Source organism: Bos taurus, chromosome 19 (assembly GCF_002263795.3).
Source record: "Bos taurus isolate L1 Dominette 01449 registration number 42190680 breed Hereford chromosome 19, ARS-UCD2.0, whole genome shotgun sequence".
Classification (NCBI taxonomy): domain Eukaryota; kingdom Metazoa; phylum Chordata; class Mammalia; order Artiodactyla; family Bovidae; genus Bos; species Bos taurus.
Genome location: NC_037346.1, coordinates 38,411,947 through 38,435,049, shown reverse-complemented (window position 1 = coordinate 38,435,049; position 23,103 = coordinate 38,411,947). Strand labels below are relative to the sequence as shown.

Below are 23,103 nucleotides of genomic sequence, written 5' to 3'. Positions count from 1 at the left end.
AGAGATTGGAGAACACTAGAAACTGAGGAGTTTCTGAAAAACAAAACTAACCTGCGTGGGAAGTTAGGCGGGGGAAGAGCAGAGAGAGGAGAAGGTGTTTGTATCGTGACGAAAATCACCCATGATGCCACATCGCTCATATCCCCAACGTCCCAACACTGTAGTGGCAACCCGTCCACACGACTTGCACACGACATGGGGCACTGCGATCCCTGACTGGCAAAGGGCCCAGTGCCAGGCCCGCATGGAGCGGAAGCTGGGAGAGCGGTTTCCGCTACCAGCACCCAAGATGGCGGCACGAGCGTCCACAGCACGCGAAACACATGCTCTGTGCCCTACCTCGGCCTCTCAGGTCTCACTGGACTTTTGCAAGTCACCGTGGGAACCCTCAATGGGGGGATTCCGCGCTCCGGCGGTGATAACCACCTCCCATTCCCAGCCCTAAGCCCTTATACCCGTCAAAGAATGCACTGGAAGCGCTCAGCCTGTTTACTTCACTCCATGCCCAGGCTGTAATACCGCCTGCGGCCGAAGCACGGCCGAGGGGTCCCAAACACCGGGCGCTGTGGCCTTCGCCCCACTTATTGGTGGGCCCACGCCGCGGGGCGGGCTTACATGCCTATTGGGCCATGCACCATGTCAGTCTTGAGAAACCGGTAAAGGGAGAAGGAGGCATACTCAGTTATTGGGCTCTCTTTACTATCAGTCAAAGCGACATCCGGCGACGGCCACGATCTCGGCTCTTTGATTGGAGAAACGTATTCTCGGGGAGGACGCGGAGGGCGGGCTTCCGAGTGAGGTGGAAGGAGGGGGCGGGGAGGGAAGCGGAGGCTGGCGAGATCTAGGCCGGCCGGCGGTGGCGGCTGCAAGGCCTGGACTCGGGCTGAGAGCTTGCTGTGGTGGCAGCGGCGGACGCCGAGCTCAGCAGCGGGTATCAAGCACATTTCTTTCCCTAACGGGAGGGGCGCAGCCCCGCGGGACCGAGGCTTACAGAGTGAAGGGCGGCGGGGTGGAGCTCAGGGGCAGGAGGCGGGAGCGGGCGGCCGAGCGGGGTTTGCCTCGGGGCCGGGCCCTGGGCCTGGCAGGGAGGGGCCGAAAGGCCGTGGAGAATTCCAGCTCCCGGGTGGGTTGGACTGGGGAGGGCTGAGGGCCTGAGAAGGCGTGGTGTTAAGCCCTTGCTTGGGAGCGGGGTGGGGCCATAGGGGCGGAGGGCGGGGTGGGGTTTGGCCGTCCCGGTGGGTCAAGGCCAGGAAAGTAGCACTTGTTCGCTGCTGCCCAGAAGGCTAGAAGCCGAGGCGCCAGGAGCGGCATGGCGACTTGGTCCCAGCCGGACTCGGGTATCCGGGGGCAGGGTGGGACCGGGCTCAGACCTGGCATTACTCGATCTTTAAGGGATGTTGTCCTGTTTCTGGAACTTAATTGCTCTTGGGAGGTTTTTAGTAGTAAATTGCGTGAGAACTGGAGGGTAGTGTAAGCAGGAATTCTGGGTCGCAGTTATGTTTACTCTAACCAGATAAGGGGTGTGTGTGTGTTTGTCTTTTTCCCTTTAGGATGAAGTTGGTAGGTGGGTCATAGCCTTGGAGATCAGAGGGCTATGTCTTGGTTTATAAGGTTAATGGAAGCTCAAAAGTAGAAACGAGAACTGAAAGCCAGGTTTACTCCCTCCCCACTTGGCTGTCTGGGTTGAAGAGTTGGCCGTATCCTTCTAATTTGGATCAGAAGGTCACATGAATGAAAATAAAACATGCGTATTCAAACTCTGGACAGAATAATCCTGTCACAGGCCCCTTCCCATCCCGCCAGGACCCCCACTTTTTTTTTTATGTGAAAGTAATAGGAAAGAAATCAGATTTTAAAGCTGGGAAACAAAAGGTGTTATTCTTTTCTGTGGTGTTGTCCTTTCACACTCCCACGCATTCTCTTAACTTGAAGGGACAAGAATTATAGGCAGTTTTATTCTGAGAGATGGGAAACAAACTTTATGTTAAGATAGGAAATGGACTTCTGATGCTAAAAATAGAAGCTGGGTAGTGTGTAATGGGGTGGGGGAGGGTTGGTAAATCAGATAACATGTAAAATATTTTGGATGCCCTGGGCATTATCTGCTTATCCAAAATGAGCTACCTTTTAGAGCATCACAAAATTAATATCCAGATATTGAGATCCCTTGTGAGCAGTACCTTCCTTTCATAGTTGTTCTATTTGTACAGGATTTTGTGGTTTTTCTGGGAGTATAACTGGATTTATTTTTTAATAAAGAGATAAAAGTGGCCTTTTAATATGTTTCCTACCTTCTGCCTTGAACCTGGTATGAAAATTATAGAACCTTATCCCGTTGCTTTTGTGATTCCTGTTTCAGGTTTCTCTGGAAACCCCCCTGGTAAGCGTGGAGGAGGCGGGACACTCTGACCCAAGACAAAAGGCCTGTAGCTCCAGCCAAAGAAAATAAACCTTAGGAAGGAGAAGGAGGGAAAAAAAAAAAAAAATCATCAGCTGTTTGTGAGAACAGCCTGCGGTGGAATCTGCAGAATCTACAGAGAGGACAACTAATGTGAGTGAGGAAGTGACTGTATGTGGACTGTGGAGACAGTAAGTCACGTGGGCCTCGAGGACCTGGACTGGGTTAGCAACAGTTGTACTTTCAGAGGTGAGGTGTCAAGAAGGGAAAAGTGAATGTGGTCTGGAGTGTGGCCTTGGTTCCAAGGGGCGTGTTTTCCTCTGAGGCCATCAGGGAGCTCAGCCCCTGTGTTCTGCCAGGGTGGGGTACAGGGTTTGGCACTGAGGAGGGTGACTTGCTGGCTGGAGCAGCAGAGCAGTGGCCTTGATCTGTCTTTCAGAAGATTTAAAAACCAAAAAACATAAACATTCTGGTCCTTCAGCAATGCTTTCTCTGAAGAAATACTTAACGGAAGGACTCCTCCAGTTCACCATTCTGCTCAGTTTGATTGGGGTGCGGGTGGACGTGGATACTTACCTGACCTCACAGCTACCCCCGCTTCGGGAGATCATCCTGGGGCCCAGTTCTGCCTATACTCAGACCCAGTTCCACAACCTGAGGAATACCTTGGATGGCTATGGTATCCACCCCAAGAGCATAGACCTGGACAATTACTTCACTGCCCGGCGACTCCTCAATCAGGTGAGGGCCCTGGACAGGTTCCAGGTGCCAACTACTGAGGTTAACGCCTGGCTGGTCCACCGGGATCCAGAGGGGTCTGTCTCTGGCAGCCAGCCCAGCTCAGGCCTCGCCCTCGAGAGTTCCAGTGGTCTCCAGGATGTGACAGGCCCAGACAACGGGGTGCGAGAAAGTGAGACGGAGCAGGGATTCAGTGAAGATCTGGAGGATTTGGGAGCTGTAGCCCCTCCAGTCAGTGGAGACTTAACCAAAGAGGTTAGTGGCGATGTGGAGGGGTGGTGGGAAGGGTCTGGGGTTGGGGGGTGGGATGGGCTGGTCCTGAAAGAGTATGGTTGTTGTACTAAGCCCTGTAAAGAACCAGAGAGGTTCCAAGGAGTCTCGGGCATTGTTCTTGGTTAGGAATGGGCTGGACTGTCTGACTAGAATCGACCTACCTCTAAATGTACTGTCAGGGCAGTGGGAGGTTCCTAGAACATGCCTGTGTGTTTACTGCTTGGATTTCAACATGAGTCCTAGAGGCCTGGGGTGGGGGAGGGAGTCATGTTGTGATGGGCTTTGATGCGCTGTATATCTGTTGCTAAGACACAGATATTTTGTGGACTGTTGCCTTGTACCTCCCCCCACAGCAAAACACACATACATATCCTAAAGTTCTTCTCCTTTGTGGTCAGGCGTGTTGTTGTTGTAAGGTCCTGATAAGTCGGCTCTCCTGGGCCTGAGCCAGGGGGTAGATTTAGATAGTTATTCTTGGCCAGGAGAGGGCCAGGCTCCCATTCTTTGCTAAAGGCCCACTGCAGGGAGTAGGGACGGGAGGGCTGGAAGCTAGAAGAGAAACTGTGTTCTGCTGCTGAAGTCAGCTTGCTTTGAACTGTCAGAGATCTGAACTCCTGACGAGTGGCTGACATTCTGTTCTGGAAAGAAGGTGATGCAGTTGCCTTTAAGAGTGTGAAATGGCTTCTGTTGCCCCTGCTCCACCAGTGTGATAAGATGGCTTTGAACTCTGCTTTTGACCCTGTCTTGCCATGCAGTCTTAAGGAGCTTGGAAAAAGGTCTGCTTTGCTTGCCTGGCTGTTAGGGAAAGAGGGATTGCACTGGGCTGGGTTTTCCAGGGCTGAGTCTTGAAGCAAGGGTGCATGGGGGGAGTGTTTGGGAAGAAGAGGGTGTGGAGATACGTTGAAACTTTATAGAAGCTGTAGAACTTGGCTGTCTACCAATCAGACCAGGTTTTGCCTCCCATCCTGCCTTCAAGTCTGTTCTTGAGTTCAGTTTTCTGAATGTTAGTGACTGTCAAATCATGTAGTGGTGTCAAATCATGTGGCTTCCTCTGGGCCCGTGGTCCTCAACTGGGGATGATTTTGTGGTATCAGGGGACATGTGACAGTGTCTAGAAACAGATTTGGTTGTCACAACTGGAAAAGGTGTAATTGGGATCTAGTGGGGAGAGGCATGGGATACTGCTGAATTTCCTAAAAAGCATAGGACAGCCCCTAAATAACAGATTGACCTGGCCCCAAATGTCCATGGTGTCAGGGTTGCTCTGTGCTTAGCTGGCTCAAACTAGCTCTCCTTTGAGGGAGACTAGAGTTATCTGAGCCAGGGGGCTGTGAGCACTCCTTGCCTTGCGGTGCCTCTTGCTGAGATTCTTCCAGTGCCACCTCTCTTCTGCTTGCTCTGTTCTTTTCCTTCAAATGGGCTCCAGTCTGGCACAGTGATCTAAAGAAGTGTGCCTCCCAGCCTCCTGTTCCATCCTCCCACCCCATGGTAGCTCCTCAAGGGTTGGGTATAACTGGGCTTGGGAACTCTGCTCCTGGGAACCCTGCAGGCATAGCTTCATTCCTCTTCCTGCAGGAAGCTCTCCTGGGATGGGATGGGACGTTTTCGACGTAATTTGATGGGTTGGGACTTTGACCCCGCTGCCCGGCATTGCTTGGCCTTCGTGAAGTTCGTTCTTTTCCTGACCCCAGGCCTTCACTGTTCCCTTTGGAGGTTGAGGACGGGTCAGCATTAGGGGCCCAGGCTGGGGGTGGGGGAAGGGAGGATTATTGTGTCTAGAACAACATTTCCTCAGCAACTCAGGGATAAAAATACCCAGGTCCAGAGCATGTGACAGGCACTGCTGGAGCTGGTATTATCCCCGGGGTGGCAGCATTCCCCTGCTGCCAGGCCTATTCGATGGACAGCTATAGCCCAGGCCCTTGTCAGGGATAGGATTCCCCTCGAGGTTGGCACTCTGCCCAGAGCGGGGGGTGGCCTGTGTACAGCTCTTAGCAGGCGAGGAGGAGCAGTCTGTGACCGTGGAGAACATACTGTCCCTGACCTGACCTTAGGTGCGAGGGGAGCAGCAGTGAGGATGGAAGCCAGAATTGTGACCCTGATTCTGCCAGGGTCTTATTTTCTGCTTTAGAGATGTGAGCTGGGGCTCAGGCAGAGAATGCTCTTGAAAACAGCTGGGGTTAAGGGGGGTGGGGGTGGGGGGGCAGGGGATGTTGTTGTGTCCTGGACTTTGCAGAGCACCCTTCATGCTGGCCTTCAGGCTCCTGTCTCCCTCTTGCCTAGGCCTGCCCAGCGCCATGACATCCCTGCCTGTGTGTGTGGATGGCTTCCCGCTTCCTCTCATCTGGCCTGCTCTGGGGTGACAAAGCCCCTGGTTCCCAGTGGATCTGGGCGCACTGGGTTCCTGCCCAGCCTAGCTTTGATCCTTGGGCTTGAGGACGACTGGCCACAGTCCTACGGAGGAATGGGAAAACTCCTTCCACTTCCAGGGAAGAACTTAGATTCCCAGGGAAGCTGCAGGAGGAGTGTCTGTCCAGTCCTGAGTGGGCTGGGTAAGCAGGATGCGACAGGAGGGAGAGTGGCACCCCTTCCCCCCCGGGCTCTCTCACTGCGCCACCCAGGCTGGCTGACTGGGCTGGGTGGGGCTGCCCGCCCCTGGGTGCGTCTCCTTGAGGAGACGGAGGCGGCCCAGGGATGGGCTGGTTCCTTGCGGCAGCTTCTCCAGCTGCCCTGGTGCAGAGATTGGCTCCCGGCTGCAGCTAGGTAACAGGCGGTGGGAGGGGATTGGCTCCTTCCGCATCTCCAGCGGAGACTTGGGGGAGGAGATTGGCTCTCGTCGCAGCCTAGGTAACGACAGTGGGAGGGGATTGGCTCTTTCCGCAGCCCAGCTGCTGACCTGGGGGAGGGGATTGGCTCTCTGCAGCCTCAGCAGTGACCTGCGGGGTGGGAGGGGGAGGGGATTGGCTCCTTGCTGCAGCCTAGGTAACAAGTTTGGGGGGCATGGGAAGGGGGAGAAAGGGAGGAGCGGGAGGATAGGCCCAGGAGGGAGCTTGCTTTCCTCTGCAGCTTGAGCACGGAGCATGGGGTGGGAGTCCCATCTCACTGCAGCCTCTGCGGTGAGCTCAGGGTGGGGGCTGCCAGGCGCCTGAGTGGAACTGGGGTTGTGAGGTGGGAGGGGGCTGCTTCAGGATGGAGAAGGGGGGCTGGGCTGGGCCGCCCAGGCAGCAGCACGGGCGGGGCACCCTCCTTGGGCCCCTCGGAGCTAGCAAGGGGCCACCCTTCCAGCCTGGATTGCTCCTTGAGAGCCAAGAGCTCCTTGGAGCCCCCTGTCCGGCTGCCCGGCACCAGCTGCCCTGGGGCTCATCTCGCAGACCATGACCCGCCTGGACCGCAGCTCTCACAGTGGTGGGGGCCATGCCAAAGGGAGCCGGCCCCTTAACTCTTTGGTGGCTGGTCACCGGGTGGCCCAGCCCCGCTCTGCTCCTGGGTCCAGGGCTTCTGTTCAGGTTGGTGTGTGTGGGGAGACTGGGGGTGTGGGAGACACCTGGGAGGTCTTAGAATTAGGGTTACGGTGGGAAAGAGATGTCGGGTCAGAGCTAGGGAGGTGGGTCTAAGCTCTAAACTAAGAATAATGCTTTATGGAAAGTATCTGCCTTTTAACACCTGAGCAGAAGGCAACAATTCAGGGTTTCTTCAGCCACATGAATGTATAGGAAATCCAAATGTCTCTTATTTATTGGGGTTGTGTGCTGGTATGCTGGGTGGCAGTTGGAGCAGGAACTGATCGGCAGGCGCCAGGGTAGAGTGGGAGGGAGGCATTTTGGTGCCCAAGGCGGCAGTTGTGGCTGGGCGGTGATGGGGGCTATGTCCTTGAGTGGGTTGATTGATGGCAGTCAGTGAGTCCTGGGGTGTGGTAAAGGAGTGAGCACTGGTGTGAGGGGACACTGTGGGGCTGGCCTTGGCAGGGGTGGGGTGCCCAGTGAGGATCATCTGACCGCCTGAGGCTCTCCGGGGATTGAGGCGGCTTGCTGGGATCAGCTGAGAGTGGGCATTCTAGCAGGGATGGATCTTGAGGTGAGCCTGGGCTAAGAGTTGTGGGTGTTCATCCGTACTCCTGCCTCAGCCAGGGAAAGGGGGAATGGCTGTAGAAGGGCTGGAGGTAGCCTGTGGTTGTCATTGGTTGCATCAGGTGGTTGCAAATGCAGGGATTTTCCTCTCCAGCCCACCCCACCCCTTTATGCAAATACAATGGCACCATAGGCTGATGCAAGCCTGGCCACTGCGAAGCGATTCCGCTTCACAGTTCACCCTTGCTTGCCATGGCCATCTTTCTACAAACCAAGTTTTAAGGGATTCCCATTGCCAAAATGAGAGGTGTCTTCTGCTTCGCCCTTCCTTCTTAAGTTGTGGTGAGATTGCCCTGCCTTTTGGCCTGGCTGTGTTTCTGGTCCAGATCCTAAGTGCACAGGCTAGTGTGGTGATAGTCATGCTAGAGGTTTTTGCTAGCTCTCTTTTTGTTTTGGAGGCTGGTGTCTGGAAGTAGATGAATGAATCCTTGCTGGTACGGAGGGGACAGCAGTGGAAGCTGGCAGGTGTAGATTGGGAGCGACCCCACCCAGGAGTAGTTGGGGTGATGCTTGGAGGGACTTCTGAGGGACAGGACAGGGAGGGGCCCCTGGACCCCATAGCTAAAGTCATGGTGCTCTATCTTTCAGGACATAGATCTGATTGACATCCTTTGGCGACAGGATATTGACCTGGGGGCTGGGCGTGAGATTTTTGACTACAGTCATCGCCAGAAGGAGCAGGATGTGGATAAGGAACTGCGAGATGGGGCCGAGCAGGAGGACACGTGGCCAGGCGAGGGTGCAGAAGCTCTGGCACGAAACCTGCTAGTGGATGGAGAGACTGGGGAGAGCTTCCCTGCGCAGGTACTCCCCCCTCTGCCTACTTCTAGAAACTTCTCTTTAGAGAAGGTAGTGTGTGTGTATGGGATGGGCCTGAATGTGTATCTTGGGTTGGGATCTCTAAGTCACAGTGGTGGCTGAGGAAGTGGGAGTGGAAGAGCCGCACAGCAGTGGAGGGACCACACCTTATAAAGAACAGCGCAGGGGAGGCAGGGCACCTAGTGGCTGTCTGCTCGCATCAGAACCCTCCCACTCTCTCTCTTCTCCCCTGGAGTTTGGGACTTGCGGCCAGCCGACAGCTGGGGACGTAGGGAGAGTGTAGCCCTACGACCACACAAGGCCTCCTTCCGGCTTTCCCTTGGAAAGGCTGGGGAAGGGGCTTTGGCCCACAGGCAGCCAAGGCCTGGGTCAGTCAGACTTAACAGTTGCTGTTGCCACAGGTGCCTGGTGGGGAGGACCAGACAGCCCTGTCCTTGGAAGAGTGCCTTAGGCTGCTGGAGGCCACCTGCCCCTTTGGGGAGAATGCTGAGGTGAGCAGGACTCTAGGGAGAGCCCACTGAGCCAGCAGGGTAGCCTGCACGTGGTGTGTCTTTGCGGCTGCCTGAGGGGCCAGCTTTTGGTGTTGGCCCTGTCCTGGCTGCTGGGGGTGAATGCAGAGGAAGGAAGATACAGAGCCTCAGGCGGTAGTCTCTGGGAGGAAGCAGAAGGTGGTCTTTCCTCCTCCTCTGTTAAACCTTCTCTCTGTTTTGCCCTAGTTTCCGGCAGACATTTCCAGCATAACAGAAGCAGTGCCTAGTGAGAGTGAGCCCCCAGGTCTTCAGAACAACCTTTTGTCTCCTCTGCTGACTGGGACAGAGTCGCCATTTGATTTGGAACAGCAGTGGCAAGATCTCATGTCCATCATGGAAATGCAGGTAGGATTATCAGAACCAGGCACAAACATGTCGGACTTTGTGTGGGGTATCTTCATTTTCAGTTGCTTTTCCACTTCTGGGTAAAAAAAGAGTAACACCTTTGTGATTGATAAGGAAAGTGGGGACACTGAGATGTCACTGTCCAGGTGTCTCATTGGGGCAGTAGTGGGTGCAGTCAGGATTGGGGTTTGGGAAAAGCAGCCCTGGGACTGAGGCTTCTAACGCAGGCCTGCCTCCTAGGTGCACCTTCTTCCTTTCCTTCAGGCAGGTAATCACGTGGCTAGGGGTTTCCTAGATTGAGCATTAAAACAGGCTGACATTCCTGCAGTCCTTTGCAGCCATTGTCATGTCACTTGGCCCTCTCATCATCTCGCCAGCCCTTTTATTATTTTAAAGGTGAGGACACTGAACTCAGAGAGGCTGAGTGAAATGCTTCTGGTCTTCCAGCAAGTGGTGCAGCTAGGCTGTCTCGCTGCAGGCCCAGGTGTTCTCTGCACTGTGCTGATTTTGCAGTGTTAGGAGCTTTTTTCCTCTCCCTCCATGATGGGGGAGTCTGACCAGAGGTGACCGGGAGCCCATCAGTCCTGCCTTGGGGGAAGTTCACAGGGAGGAGGAACCCATCTCTGCCAGGCGTGGTAGATCAAGTGGGGCTGGGAGCTGAGGCTGCTCCCAGCCCCACTTGATGGGCTCTGGTTTCCCATCTCTTGCATTTATACCCAGGCGGCCAGGCCTGCGTTGGGTGCCTGCTAGTGTGAGCCCCCAGCCACACCAGGGGAGGGAATCTGCACAGAGTGAATGGTGACGCTCGTCTCTCCTCCCAGGCCATGGAAGTGAACACATCGACAAGTGAAGTCCTGTATAACGCCCCTCCAGGAGACCCACTGAGCACCAACTACAGCCTTGCCCCCAACACTCCCATCAATCAGAATGTCAGCCTGCATCAGGCATCCCTGGGGGGCTGCAGCCAGGACTTCTCACTCTTCAGCCCGGAGGTGGAGAGCCTGCCTGTGGCCAGCAGTTCCACGCTGCTTCCGCTGGTCCCCAGCAATTCCACCAGCCTCAACTCCACCTTTGGTTCCACCAACCTGGCGGGGCTCTTCTTTCCGCCACAGCTCAATGGCACAGCCAACGACACAGCCGGCCCTGAGCTGCCTGATCCGCTGGGGGGTCTGTTAGATGAAGCCATGCTGGATGAAATCAGCTTGATGGATCTGGCCATAGAAGAAGGCTTTAACCCAGTGCAGGCCTCCCAGCTCGAAGAGGAATTTGATTCTGACTCAGGCCTCTCCTTGGACTCCAGCCATAGCCCTTCCTCCCTGAGCAGCTCTGAAGGTAGCTCCTCTTCCTCCTCCTCTTCCTCCTCCTCTTCCTCCTCCTCTGCTTCTTCCTCAGCCTCTTCCTCCTTTTCTGAGGAAGGTGCCGTTGGCTATAGCTCTGACTCTGAGACCTTGGATCTGGAAGAGGCTGAGGGCGCTGTGGGCTACCAGCCTGAGTATTCCAAGTTCTGCCGCATGAGCTACCAGGACCCGTCTCAGCTCTCCTGCCTGCCCTACTTGGAGCACGTTGGGCACAACCACACGTACAACATGGCGCCTAGTGCCCTCGACTCCGCCGACCTGCCACCCCCCAGCACTCTCAAGAAGGGCAGCAAGGAGAAGCAGGCCGACTTCCTGGACAAGCAGATGAGCCGGGACGAGCATCGAGCCCGCGCCATGAAGATCCCGTTTACCAACGACAAGATCATCAACCTGCCTGTGGAGGAGTTCAACGAGCTGCTGTCCAAGTACCAGCTGAGTGAGGCCCAGCTGAGCCTCATCCGTGACATCCGGCGCCGCGGCAAGAACAAGATGGCGGCGCAGAACTGCCGCAAGCGCAAGCTGGACACCATCTTGAACCTGGAGCGGGACGTGGAGGACCTGCAGCGCGATAAAGCTCGGCTGCTGCGTGAGAAGGTGGAGTTCCTCCGGTCCCTGCGGCAGATGAAGCAGAAGGTCCAGAGCCTGTACCAGGAGGTGTTTGGGCGGCTGCGGGATGAGAACGGGCGGCCCTACTCGCCCAGTCAGTACGCGCTCCAGTATGCCGGGGACGGCAGCGTCCTCCTCATTCCCCGCACCTTGGCCGACCAGCAGGCCCGGCGGCAGGAGAGGAAGCCGAAGGACCGGAGAAAGTGAGCCTGGGGAGGAAGGGGGTTGACGCTCACCGAGATGGGAACTGGAGAAGGGCTGGGCCTGGACCTGGACCTACAGCGGGGACTTTAATGCCTTCTTATCCAATAGATCTTCTCAGAGGGGATGACTGCGGGTCAGTGGACAGGAAGAGGCAGGCGCTGTCTGGTTCAGCTTCCCCTGCTGAGGGGGGTGGAAGTGGCCAGACCGTTTGGGTGGACAGGGCCCTCACCCCTGTCCCTTTTCTTCAGGTGAAGGGTGGTGCTGGCATTGCTGGAGGCCGGCAGATGGGAAGGAAGGGACTTGTGAGAGGAGGGGGAGGTAGTAGAAAGTCAGTCTCATTTCCGGAAAGGAAGGGAAGGAAGGAAGGGGAAGAAAAATCAAAGCGGGAAGAAAATCAAAGGGCAGGTTAAGTTGGCTCTGGCCAGGATTCCAGGCATCAGGTTTTAGGGGAGACTAGATCATTTGATGTGAGTAAACCCCACTTCACCCCAGGGGAGGGGTGGAACACGGAGTGGGTTCTGAAAGGGGCTTCTGAGCTCTCCTGCCCCTGCACTTTGGCATCCCTGAAGGGGAGCTCTTGGATGATACTTTCTGTGAGGTTTTGGTCATAGGGGAGCCACTGGGACCCGACACTGACTTGAAGAGTTAGGATGAATAATAAACAGGCAAGGGTCACAGGCCCTGTGTTGCAGCAGCCCCAACCAAGCATGTCACTCAACTGCCCTGCCATCCAACTTCCTCTGTGCCCAGTCACCCCTGAGCTGAGGCTCCCACATCTCCATCAGAGCCTGCATGCGAACGCTGTTCTCTTCCTGCCCGCGTGCCCCTGCCCCTCACCGGCTGCCTGGAGTTCTTCTGCAGCTGGGGTGCTGGGCCTGCAGCCTCCTGGGAGCTGCTCTGAGGCAGGGGGGTGATGTGGAGAAGCCAGGCAGTATTCAGCACAACACTGGGGAGTGACCCTTCCCTCAGGCCTCCCCTACCAACTGGGCTTGTCACTGGAAAGACAAAAAATATGAAACCCAGCAACGACGACAAAAACTAGTCCTTTTAGAGTTTCTTGCGCTTTGATTTATTTTTAGGGTTTGAGCCCTGTTTCACTTATAGGGTCTAGAATGCTTGTGTTGAGTAAAAAGGAGATACCCCAATATTCAAAGCTGCTAAATGTTCTCTTTGCCATAAAGACTCCGTGTAATCGTGTGAACACTTGGGATTTTTCTCCTCTGTCCCGAGGTCTCTGTCTGCTTTCTTTTTGGGTTTCTTTCTAGGAGAATGAGAAGTGCATGTAAGAGGGGCTGAGGGTACCCCTTCCGCAAGGCTATTGGCCACAGGCAGCTTCTCCGTACCCCGGTTTAGCAAGAGCTTCCGGCGGACTGCCTGGGGGAGGCAGAGAGGGGAGCGCCAAGGTGACCAGGTGGTTCCTGGACCCCAGTGTCTTTGTTGCCTACTGCTGTGCCCACCTCTGCCTGGGTCTAGAGCATGGTCTGCCCCAGACTAACAGGAATGAGTTCAAGTGGGGGAAGCACTGATTCTCTTCCCCACTTGGAGGGGGAGGCGTTCTAACTGAGCAGTAGGGATAGAAGGCATGAGCCTGGGAAGTGCTTTTATAAATTATTTCCTTGTAGATTTATTTTTAATTTATCTCTGTGACCTGCCAGGGAGAGGAGAGAGAGAGAAAGAAAGATGCTGTGAGCACATGACAAAATAAAATAAAATGAATGATTCATTCTCAAGTGCAGTTTTTCCCTATTTTGAATTTAAACTGAGTGTAAAGGAAACAGGCCCCAAGAGGAGAGCACTGACCATGTGGCTAAGGCAAAGCTCTTATGGGAAGGTGGCTGAAGAGGGGGGAGGTTGACAATGAAGTCTTAAATACTGCATTAAATCTTGCAAAAAGGAGTTTATTATTACCTTTTGGTTTGCCAGCTGAATCCTTTTAGAGGAAGAATTCAGTGTCCGTTGGCCTTTTTGTCATAGGGCTAGGCGGGTTTTGTCACATGGCCCAGCTCCGTACCTGTCCCCCTGAGGCAAACTACATTTTTTTTTTTTTTGGCAAACTACATTTTTACATTGACTGTGCTGTTATTTCTCTGGTGGTCCCACCTGCCAGCTGGAGTGTAGTCATGGTGACGACAGTGATGGAAACCTGAGAGATGGACGGACTGGCACACTCCAAGCACTGCATTGTAACAGCAGGGCCCCAGAACTAGAGAAACAGACAGTGTGACCCCAGGGTTTAAGGCATTTGAAATCCTTTCCAGCTGAGGTGACCAGAATCTTTTCCCTCAAAAAACCAAAAGGGTATGAAGTGGTGAATGCTTTAAGGTACCAGGTGGTTCTTAGAACTGCCTCATGCCCATCTATGGTAGGTACTTTACAAATGCCCAAGTAATGAACGGCCCCTTGGCAGTCTCTGTGAGATTACCAGACAAGGTTTTGGGCTGGAGGCTGTGTTCTCCATCATGAAACCTGTGATCTGGAACTCCCCATGTACCACTGTGTGACCTGGTTCTGTGATGCTGCTGCTGCTGCTACTAGAGTTTATTCTGTGGGGTGGAATAGAATTCTGGGAATAAGGCTGAGCTCTTAATTTGTTTCAATTTACAATGGCTTCCCACCCTCTCCTGCCCCAACTCTAGTTGGAAGGGGTTGGTCCGTCCTATCAAGTAAGAGCTGTTTCCTAAGGCAAAAAGAGAAGGCAGCAGAGGATGAAATGGTTAGGTAGCATCACGGACTCAATGGACATGAATCATGAATTTGAGCAAACTGAGAGAGGATAGGGAAGCCTGGCGTGCTATAGTCCATGGGGTTGCAGAGAGTCGGACACAATTTAGCAACTGAACAACAAAACTGACTGTAAACCAAATAAAACAGATTTTAAAGGAAAAAGGCTAAAAATTAAGTTGGAAAAACTGACAAAAATATATAGAAAACTGTGACAAGTAAAATTCAGAGTAATGTCTTTGTATTCTTTCTAGAAATGTGTATACGTATTTTTGTTTAGTACACAATTAGGCTTTAACTTTGGTTTTGCAACTTTTAAGACTTTTTTTTTTTAAGGATTTTAAGAGAAAAATGCCTTACCTCCCCTTTGCTAGTGTTGCTTCTGGTCTGAGAAAGTATGTTTTGGTCACCCCCTTCCCTCATGTCCCCTTATGGAGAGATGTACAGCTGTGTCTGGGAGCTTGCTGATTAGCTGCGGCTTTGGGCCAAGTTGGTCAGCACTGCTGTGGGGCTGACCTCTTTTTGCTGTTGGCAGGTGGAGTGGGTGTTCCAGCTTCAAGGCTTTTTCTGGCAGGAAGAAGATATGAGAACTCAAGCAAGGCCTGTGAAAGCTGTTGCACCTGAGACAGGAAGTGACGCAAGGTCCTGGAGTTCATAGGGGGATGAGTGGGCCTCGGGACCAAACTTCTGGGTGTCTTTTTGGGGAGGGGTCAAAAGCTTGCTTTGTCTTGACTTTAGTTCTAGGTGTTCTTCAAACTGATTTTCCCACACATCTTCAATTATGTAAGGCAGTGGAAGTAGATCCTCCCCCCCCCCCCCCCCAGGCTCTGTGGGGTCTTAGTTCCTCAATAGGTGATCCAACGCTTACCCCCTGCACGGAGTCTTAATTGCTAGACCACCAGGAAAGTCCCAGATCCATTGTTTCAGTCTCTGCCCCACATAAGGTCTCACTACTGAAACCAGGGCTATTTTAGTATCAAAACAGATCTTCAGTAAAAATAGAAAAAACCCCCACAGAACCGAGGGGAAAAATAGAAATCTAGAGACATGCTCCAGTGTCAAGATCTGGCCTTCAGAGCTGACTCCTTGCTCATCCTGGGGAAAGCTGAACAATTAAAAACAGCCGCTGAGTGAGGAGGTACTTAGCATGGAGTCCTATCTTAGGCTGCCTTCATCCCTGCTTTTACCACCCACAGCTACAGCAGACCTGCTCTTCAGGTCTGTTTGGCAAGTAGCTGGAAAAACAAGTGCCTTGTAGAAAAGTGTCTCCACCACCCTATTTTAACTCATCCAGTAGGGACTGACCTAGAGCAACAGCTTCAGAAGCTCAGGCTGAATATATAGTTCTAGGGCACTGATGCTATGCAGGTACTCAAAGGGGTACCAGGTTGGGATCTGCCTTCCTGGAAGTCATTTTCATAACCCAGTGTAGACATGCTCTAGCAAAATCCGTGTGTTTGATTACTGATTATGATGAGTGGTTAAGCCTTTTTTTCCTATCCCTGATCTATCTGGGAAGTGAAAGGGACTCAGACCTTCACCTTGTCATTTTGTCAGTGTACCAACACCCCTCTTTCACTTCCACTTCTCACACAGAGGTGTCATTCTTCTTTCCACTAGTTCTGAACCTTACAGTAGAGAATGAGCATGTGGGGATACATGTGAAACTTAAACGTATGGTTTGAGTTCCAGTCCTTGTTAGATCTAGGACTTCTTTGAAAGTTCATGTCTGCCTGAATTAGTTGAAAAACATAAATCTAGTGTACAAGTTGTCGCCAGTGGAGTGAGAATATGGGCCCTTGCTGAAGAGGTGTATTTTCACAATCAGTAGGATAGAAACCCTTGTCTTCCTTTTTGAATGTGCAGACATATTAAGTCTTAAAGCGGGCTCTTTTCCAATCTAACTATATAATGGAGTAGGCTGCATGGTATTTGTTACTAATTCCAGTTGCTGTTTTAACCAAGGAAATAAAATCTAGTTCATCTGAAGAGAGGCAGAAAAGACCCAAGTGTTTGGGCTCTGCCTTTTAAACGAATTTAATGAGGCTAATTCAGTTGTCTTAACAAGCCTTCCAATCTTCAGCTAGGGGCTGAAGCAGTAACTGCAACTATAGGCTCATGTCCCAGAGCCAGGCCCCAAAGTAGCCCAGCCTGATCTGCGGCTATGCAAAACAGTAAACAGCAGGATTGGTCAGTCAACTAGGATTTTAAAATCCTCGTGGCATGAACAGCAGCTTTGGTACGATCACAAACTATGCAAACCAACAAGGTCAGGATGCAGACTCAGACCAGTTGGTGAATTAACACTAGCTATTTATTAAAAACTAGTCAGCATATATTGTAAACTTAAATGTTTTAGCCTTGCCTCAGAGTTCTGCCACCTAACTGGCCTAAGCCAAAAAAAAAAAGAAAAGCCTTAGAAACATTCCTTGCTCTACTTTCTTCAAGCAGGGCCAACTATGCTTTTTATCCCGGTAGGATGGTTTTTTCTTTTTTTTTCAGATTTCATTTGCTTTCAATACCCATCAGTTTACTCAAAAGGAGGTGCCCAAGGCCAAGTTGATTAAAAGTCATACAGATGAGAAAACGACTCTGAACTCTCTGGCTAGGGAATCACTAACTTGTAGAGAAAACCTTGCTGCACAGTCATACCAAGGTGATGTGCAGATCAGAGACTGATGGTTGTCTAAGGATCTTAAGCTCCTATATCAAACTTCTTACCACACACCAGACATCAGGATGCTAAAAGAAAAGGAGAAGGAAGCCAAGACTTCCTTTTACTTAGTAAGCTGAATGCCGGCCTGGTAGTGGTATTTGTATTTCAATCAAATTCTAGTGGCGGGAAAACACTGAGCCTAGACTTAGTTCATTCCTATCAGTTCTGAGTTTTAAATGAGAACATCTTTATGAGAAGGCTAACTTGCATGCACATCAGATTAATATGACTTGATCAGATAAATATGACTTGATCAGATAGATTTGATCTCAAACAGCCCAGCTCCATGCATAGTTCAGGATTTGGAGCCATTGCAGAAATTTGGATTTCAGAGTTCCACCAAATTTTGACGCAGCAGTTTCTTCTAGCATTCCCCCTTTCTCTATGAGGAAAATAACTATACCTTGTAATACAGATTCCCAGTGTCACAGACCGTAGACTGTAAATGTGTTGTGTACATATGGTCAATGCTAACTAGCCAAGGGTTAAAATCAGTTGAACTCCAGTCTGAATGAGTTCTGGAATATAAGATTACATCTGAAAATAAGTACTTAAAAACTCAACTATTAAAAATTACTTATAATTGGTAGTCAAAACTTTCAAATGCCATTGGAAAGCAGAAAGTTACTCCTGAGCATGAGTGTTTTTGTATTTATTAACTTGAAACTAAAGGCAGTAAAGGAGCAAGGTATTTTTTCTTGACTGGCTTTGCCAGTGTCAGACAATGATTCTGTCATCAAATCAGTTAGCTGTTGTTCTTCTGTAATGGTAACTAGGGCAACAACTTAATATACCTCCTTGACTCTTGGGCTAGAGGTCTGTGATGATGTAGGTTTGTCAAAGGCGTCCAACATATGTTTTTGCACATCTGAAGACATGCTCTACGAATACTTTCTGAAAGGAGACTTAAGATTTGTTGTGTCTATGTGTATTTTTTCCCTAACACTTTTGCATGCATTTGTGGCTTCAACAATCACTTGAGAAGAATTTATCCTTCATTCTTGAGTCTAGAAATGTGTGATAATTGGCTTTTAAAGATAACCAAATTGTGTCCCTTCGCTTCAGTTTTCATTGCATGCATTATCAATTCCAGTGTCTTCCCTGGGAAAGAATATGGTTTAAAAAAAAAACAAAAAACTTATTTTTGTCTATGCTGAGTCTTGGTTGCTGTGCCCGGCTTTCTGTGCCCCGGCTTTCTGTAGTTGCAGTGGATGGGCTTACTCTCTAGTCGCTGTGCGTGGACTTCTCATTGTGATGGCTTCTCTTGTTGCAGAGGACAGGCTCCAGAGTGTACAAGCTCAGCAGTGTGGGGAATGCGCTTAAATGCCCCATGGCATGTAGGATGTTCCTGGACCAGGGATAGAACCTGTGTCCCCTTCATTTCAGGATTCTTAACCACTGGACTACCAGGAAAGTCCTACACTCAGTTTATTTGGAACAAATGCTTTAACTATTGAGTAGAGCTGAATTGATCTCAGTGGAAATCTTATTTCCCCTTTTGTAACTGACAAGAATCCAGTCCTGGGACTTGCCTGGTGGTGCAGTGGATGATCCAGAAGATTCCACATGCCACGGAGTAACTTAAGCCTGTACACTACAAGTTCTGAGCCCATGTTCTAATAAAGCCCACACACCCCAACTACTGAGTCTGCATGCTGCAGCTACTGAAGCCTGTGCTCTCAACAAGAGCAGCCCCCAGCAACGAGAAGCCAGTGTGCTGCAAAGAGCAGGCCCCGCTCGCCCCGACTAGAGGAAGCCCGCACAAAGCAACAAAAGACCCAGTGCAGCCAAGAAAAAGAATCTAGTTCTGTTTGGGCTCTAGAATTATAGGCAGAAAATGGATGACATTTTAATTCACTGATCAATCACAGGACCAGTACCTGAAAAGTCTGGAGAAGTTGGCTTTAGCTAAGGTCATACAAATCTATGATAACATTAGTCAGGATCTAAAGCTAACCCCAAATCTGTGTTTCCAAACATATCACAGTTTGGAACTGCTACCAGGTCACAGACTGCTAAACACATTTTGAGCAGTATGAAGACAGAATGACGTGACAGTCTCTGTAGAAACTGTAAATGCTCAGTAAATACTAAATTAATATGGTGAGAGCACTCAGAAGACTCACACCAGATACCAGATTTTCCAGCCTATAGTACTGAAAAACCATTCAAGTGTGCAGGTTGTTCCTAAAGAGGGTCAATCTATAATAAAAGGCAAGGAGAGTTTCCAGCAAGACAAGACAAAAATCAAGGATTATAAATCTATATAGTTTTATTAAGACAAAAAACTGACAGTGTTGATATGAAGTTTACATTTAAACAACTTTTCACAAAAACCTAACACACGCCTAAAAATTACAATGGAGTTCTAGATGCAGATCAAGATGATGTCAACAACTGATGGATCTCATGACTCAAGACAGCGTTTTGGATTTTAGTTAGTTCTTAGGATTAAAAAATTTGTTTTGTTTTAAAGTGAACCACTACCCCAGTATGAATATTTATCTTCTCCTGAGACCAGGGCTTTTGAAATCATTCAACTCTTGAACTTGTGCTGTCAGTGACTGAACCCTGCCACCAATGGTTTCAAAGTTCAAAAACAGAGGCTCCAAGAGTTTTCCACCCTATGAGCACCGGCCCTTGTCTTTCCCTACTCACTTACCTCCTATACCACTCTCTGCCCTTCCCTAAATACTTCACCAGTGGCTTGGATGGAGAAGCTGATATTTGTAACTTCACAATAGGAAAAGAAAGGGTCTTCTTGTCAGTTTCATGAGTAGCACCTCTAAGACAGAATGATCTGCCTGTGTATACACTCCAATAAGACTTATCCTCCTCAACCAGTTTCCATCCCCCAAATGGCAGCTTTGGTAGCTTCTTATTCCTTTGTTGGGAACAGCATTAAGCTCAGGCAGGGAATACCTTGGCTTCTAAGTTTCAGGCATTCACAGCTTTTAAACAGTCTCTCACAGTCCTCATTTAGGTTGCCAATGGCATTTTTTGAAAGGATACAATATTCCGGACACAGAACCCAATCATCATTAGTTGTTCTTTCCTTTGTTTCACCGTTTCCCCAAATTTTAACAAAAATGATCCTAACCCATCTCCCTTCTTTCCCACCCCACCCCACCCACCCCAAATAATACACCAGTAATAGCCAAAAACTACACACATGCTACGCTGTAAAAATGCAGAGTTAACACTATCGGGAAGAAGGCTGTGTGGGTTGTGGAGATGCTCTTTGAAGATCTACAGTACCTCTTGCTCTCCCACATCCCATTCTGCGTTTTGTCCTTCATAGAAGGCCCTTTGCTTTTTTTTAAAGCAAAGTTCAGAACGGGTTGCCTTGAAACACTGACCCTCCTTCCCCTCCACCGGGATGGGTGTGCAAACTGTACAGCATGGAACGGCTTTGAAGCCCTTGGGCTGCTGTAGGGCACAGAAACTATACTGGCTCTTCAAAGGACATCTTCTCAAGCCACCTTTATGGTGTCAAGACAAGGAGAACTCCTTCTTTCCCCACTTGAAACCCACAGTCAGATGTGACAGGGGCTGGTATTCAAGAAAGTTAATTCTTATCATCTTTTTTGTCATCATCCTCTGAGGGGTAAGAATGCCACGTCAGCCTTTCCTCATAGAAGGATATGACAACCTGCGGGCACTTGACATTGGCTTCCTTGGCAGGGACCAGATCAGCCTCATCAGAGTTCTTCCTGTAGAACAAAGCACAAGAGACTTTGAGACCAGGTGCTGGTGGTCTCCTAACATGGATCTCCCAAGAAATTGGGCTTTAAAAATATTAATATATTAATTCCAGAAGTCAGGCCAGGGAAGGATGATAACATGGGGTAAGCATCGTTTACTAGCAGCTTTTAGTCAAGTAATAACCTCATATCTTCTCCCATTGAAAATACCCTCTTTGTCAAAAGCTAACTCTGAACCCTTGGGAACCTCTGAACACCCCCACACATAAAAAACATGACACTCTCAGATTCTCTGAAGGAGTAAGGGAGGCTACCATATTCCCCCAAAGCCATATCCCAGCTACCAAAAGCCCATGGAGAGATCCTGGCCTGCTAACAGGATTTAATACCATACTGGATAATAAGATTTAATACCAATCTGGCTCTGGCCAGAGCCAATGCAGGTGGAGACTTTCTTGCTGACTCATAATCACACTGTTTAACACTACCAAATACCATGCGCACACAGATAGGCCACAACTCCCAGGTGCTTTGAAATGGTGCTTCAAGACTGGGAGGTAGAAAATAAAGGGACTATTATGTAATTCTCTATATTTTTCTGAATTTTAAAATGTTCTCAAAAATTGAAAACCACATACATATTACAAGGGACTTAGGCATAAGCTCTCTCTTCAGGCCATTGGGAACATCCTAGATGAAAGCAGTAGCACAGAGCAGGCAGCAGACAGATACATGTATGAGGGGATCTCTGATGAGGCACCACACCAGACTTCTGGAACCCCAGCAACATGTATACCTAAGCCCCACAGCCCCACTGATCCAGGGAAGAGTAAGCCAGAAAGTATGTTTTTGAACAACAGATAAGAGAATGGGAGGGCAAAGAAGTATAACAGTATGGGAGCCTGAAGCAGCCTACCCCTTGCTGACAATTCAACAACAGCCTCTGAGGTAACAGTTCAGTCATTTCACTGCACAGAAAAATAGCTACTTTAGGGAAATGAACAAGTATCTCCATTCTCCAGGAGAAATAACTTTAAAATTAACTTGGTTTTATAATCAACATCCAATCTTAACTTGCAGTTACATTCAGCTATAATCTTTACACATACTAGTGAGTCAACCAAAGGGATGTAATGTCAAGCAATAAGGAAGTGCTACCATTACTCAGACTGGTCACATACAGCCACACAAAAGTGTATCATAACTGGATTGAGTAACTCCTGGTATTCTTTTCCCCCATATGCAGCACCTTAAAATTAACTTTTCTCCTACAGGCAAGCAATAAATAAGCTAAAAGAAGGTCAGGTTCAATAAACACCTAGGGAATGCATGGGAAAAAAAAGAAGAGGTTTAGTCACCCACTCCAGTGTTCTTGCCTGGAGAATCCCAGGGACGGGGGAGCCTGGTGGGCTGCCTTCTATGAGGTCGCACAGAGTCGGACACGACTGAAGCGACTTAGCAGCAGCAGCAGCCAGCTATGACACTGGCTTTCAGTGTTCAAGTTAGGCCTCTCTTGCCACCTTCTAAAGGAGAGAAATTAGTATAGATACAAGTTTCCAAGAAGGTTCTAGACTGATAAAGGGATAAAGTCCCTAGAATAATGCTTCCTTGGCAAAGGCTTAGAAGTATTCACTCCTAATTTATATTTTAAAGGCAGTGACTGAGCTCCATTTTGGGGAGAGGAGAACAAGCATTTCCAACAATCAAGAAAATGGGAAGAAAGTCTTCCTTTTGGACAGAGAAGAGAACTTTGGGTTAATTATAGTTCTTAAGAGTCTCAGGACAACTGCTTTCATTAATATGTTTTATGGAGTACTACTACCACCGGTTATAGTGAAGAAAAGCAGGCTTCTCTGTGCTTAGTAAAGGGGCCTTGCTGACCCCTGCTGGCAGACTTTGCAATTGAAAACTTGCACCAACTGGAAAGGATCTAACCAGGACAAAGAAAGAGCTTCAGAAATTCTTTCCTAACCCTGAGAAGTTAACAGAATTTCTGATCCTGGGGCTAGCCCGATCTCTATTAAGAAGGTAGTAGAAAGGAAGGATGGTTCAATCACATTTCATTTTTTCCCCCTTTATTACAGAAATGAAATGTGATTCCTTCCTGTATATACCTCTCCACTCTAGATTTTCTCCCATCTCCTAAAAAAAAAAAAAAAAGGGTGGGGGGTAAAAATCTGAGAATCCTAAGGGCCCTACCTGTAACTCATGAGGCCAGGTTGGCAGTCAGGCCGAGAGTAACTATTGAAGGACTAGGCCATCTTAAAGATTTCACACCTGGGCAACTAGAATTTCCAAGGTCTACCTCTTCTCCTTTGGCATGGAACAGATGAGAAGAAGAAAAAAACCACCACCACACAGAGCCACTGGCAGACTCACCATTTCATTAGGAACATGAGTTCTCCACTGGAGTCCGTAGCTCCAATAATCCTCTCTGGTTCCAAACCCCGGGCAAAGCCTCGTGGCTTTTCTGACTGTAAAAACCAGATGGAACAATTTTAACTGTATGGGATTGTTTTCCAGACTACAGCTATTCCTGTTTTGATGACAATGTAATCAAATCC

The 23,103-nt window shown here is 49.8% G+C and overlaps 2 protein-coding genes across 15 annotated transcripts in view; one reads left to right on the top strand and one right to left on the bottom strand.

Annotated features, from left to right (window-relative positions):
• Positions 1-836: 836 nt before the first annotated feature.
• On the top strand, positions 837-14,343 carry NFE2L1 (NFE2 like bZIP transcription factor 1). 10 transcript variants are annotated; one of them, XM_024980272.2, is made up of 6 exons: positions 837-931; positions 2,360-3,391; positions 8,158-8,340; positions 8,757-8,846; positions 9,072-9,230; positions 10,052-13,128. In XM_024980272.2, the coding sequence occupies exons 2-6, from the start codon at positions 2,882-2,884 to the stop codon at positions 11,399-11,401; spliced, it is 2,292 nt and encodes a 763-aa protein (XP_024836040.1). In that variant the 5' UTR covers positions 837-931; positions 2,360-2,881; the 3' UTR covers positions 11,402-13,128.
• CBX1 (chromobox 1) overlaps positions 13,810-23,103 on the bottom strand; it is a 25,647-nt gene continuing 16,353 nt past the window's right edge. For 4 of the 5 annotated variants that reach the window (XM_059878260.1, XM_059878261.1, XM_059878262.1 and 1 more), the window contains exon 4: positions 13,810-23,013. In XM_059878260.1, coding sequence (XP_059734243.1) covers positions 22,915-23,013 — 99 coding nt within the window. In that variant the 3' untranslated portion in view covers positions 13,810-22,914. 5 annotated transcript variants of the gene reach the window in all.

Excerpts from the sequence above, each read along its gene's own strand:
- NFE2L1 (XM_005220591.5), top strand. The coding sequence starts at position 2,882 with ATGCTTTCTCTGAAGAAATACTTAACGGAAGGACTCCTCCAGTTCACC. Across the intron at positions 8,341-8,756 it reads GGGAGAGCTTCCCTGCGCAG|GTGCCTGGTGGGGAGGACCA; the intron begins GTACTCCCCCCT and ends CTGTTGCCACAG. Across the intron at positions 8,847-9,071 it reads CCTTTGGGGAGAATGCTGAG|TTTCCGGCAGACATTTCCAG; the intron begins GTGAGCAGGACT and ends GTTTTGCCCTAG.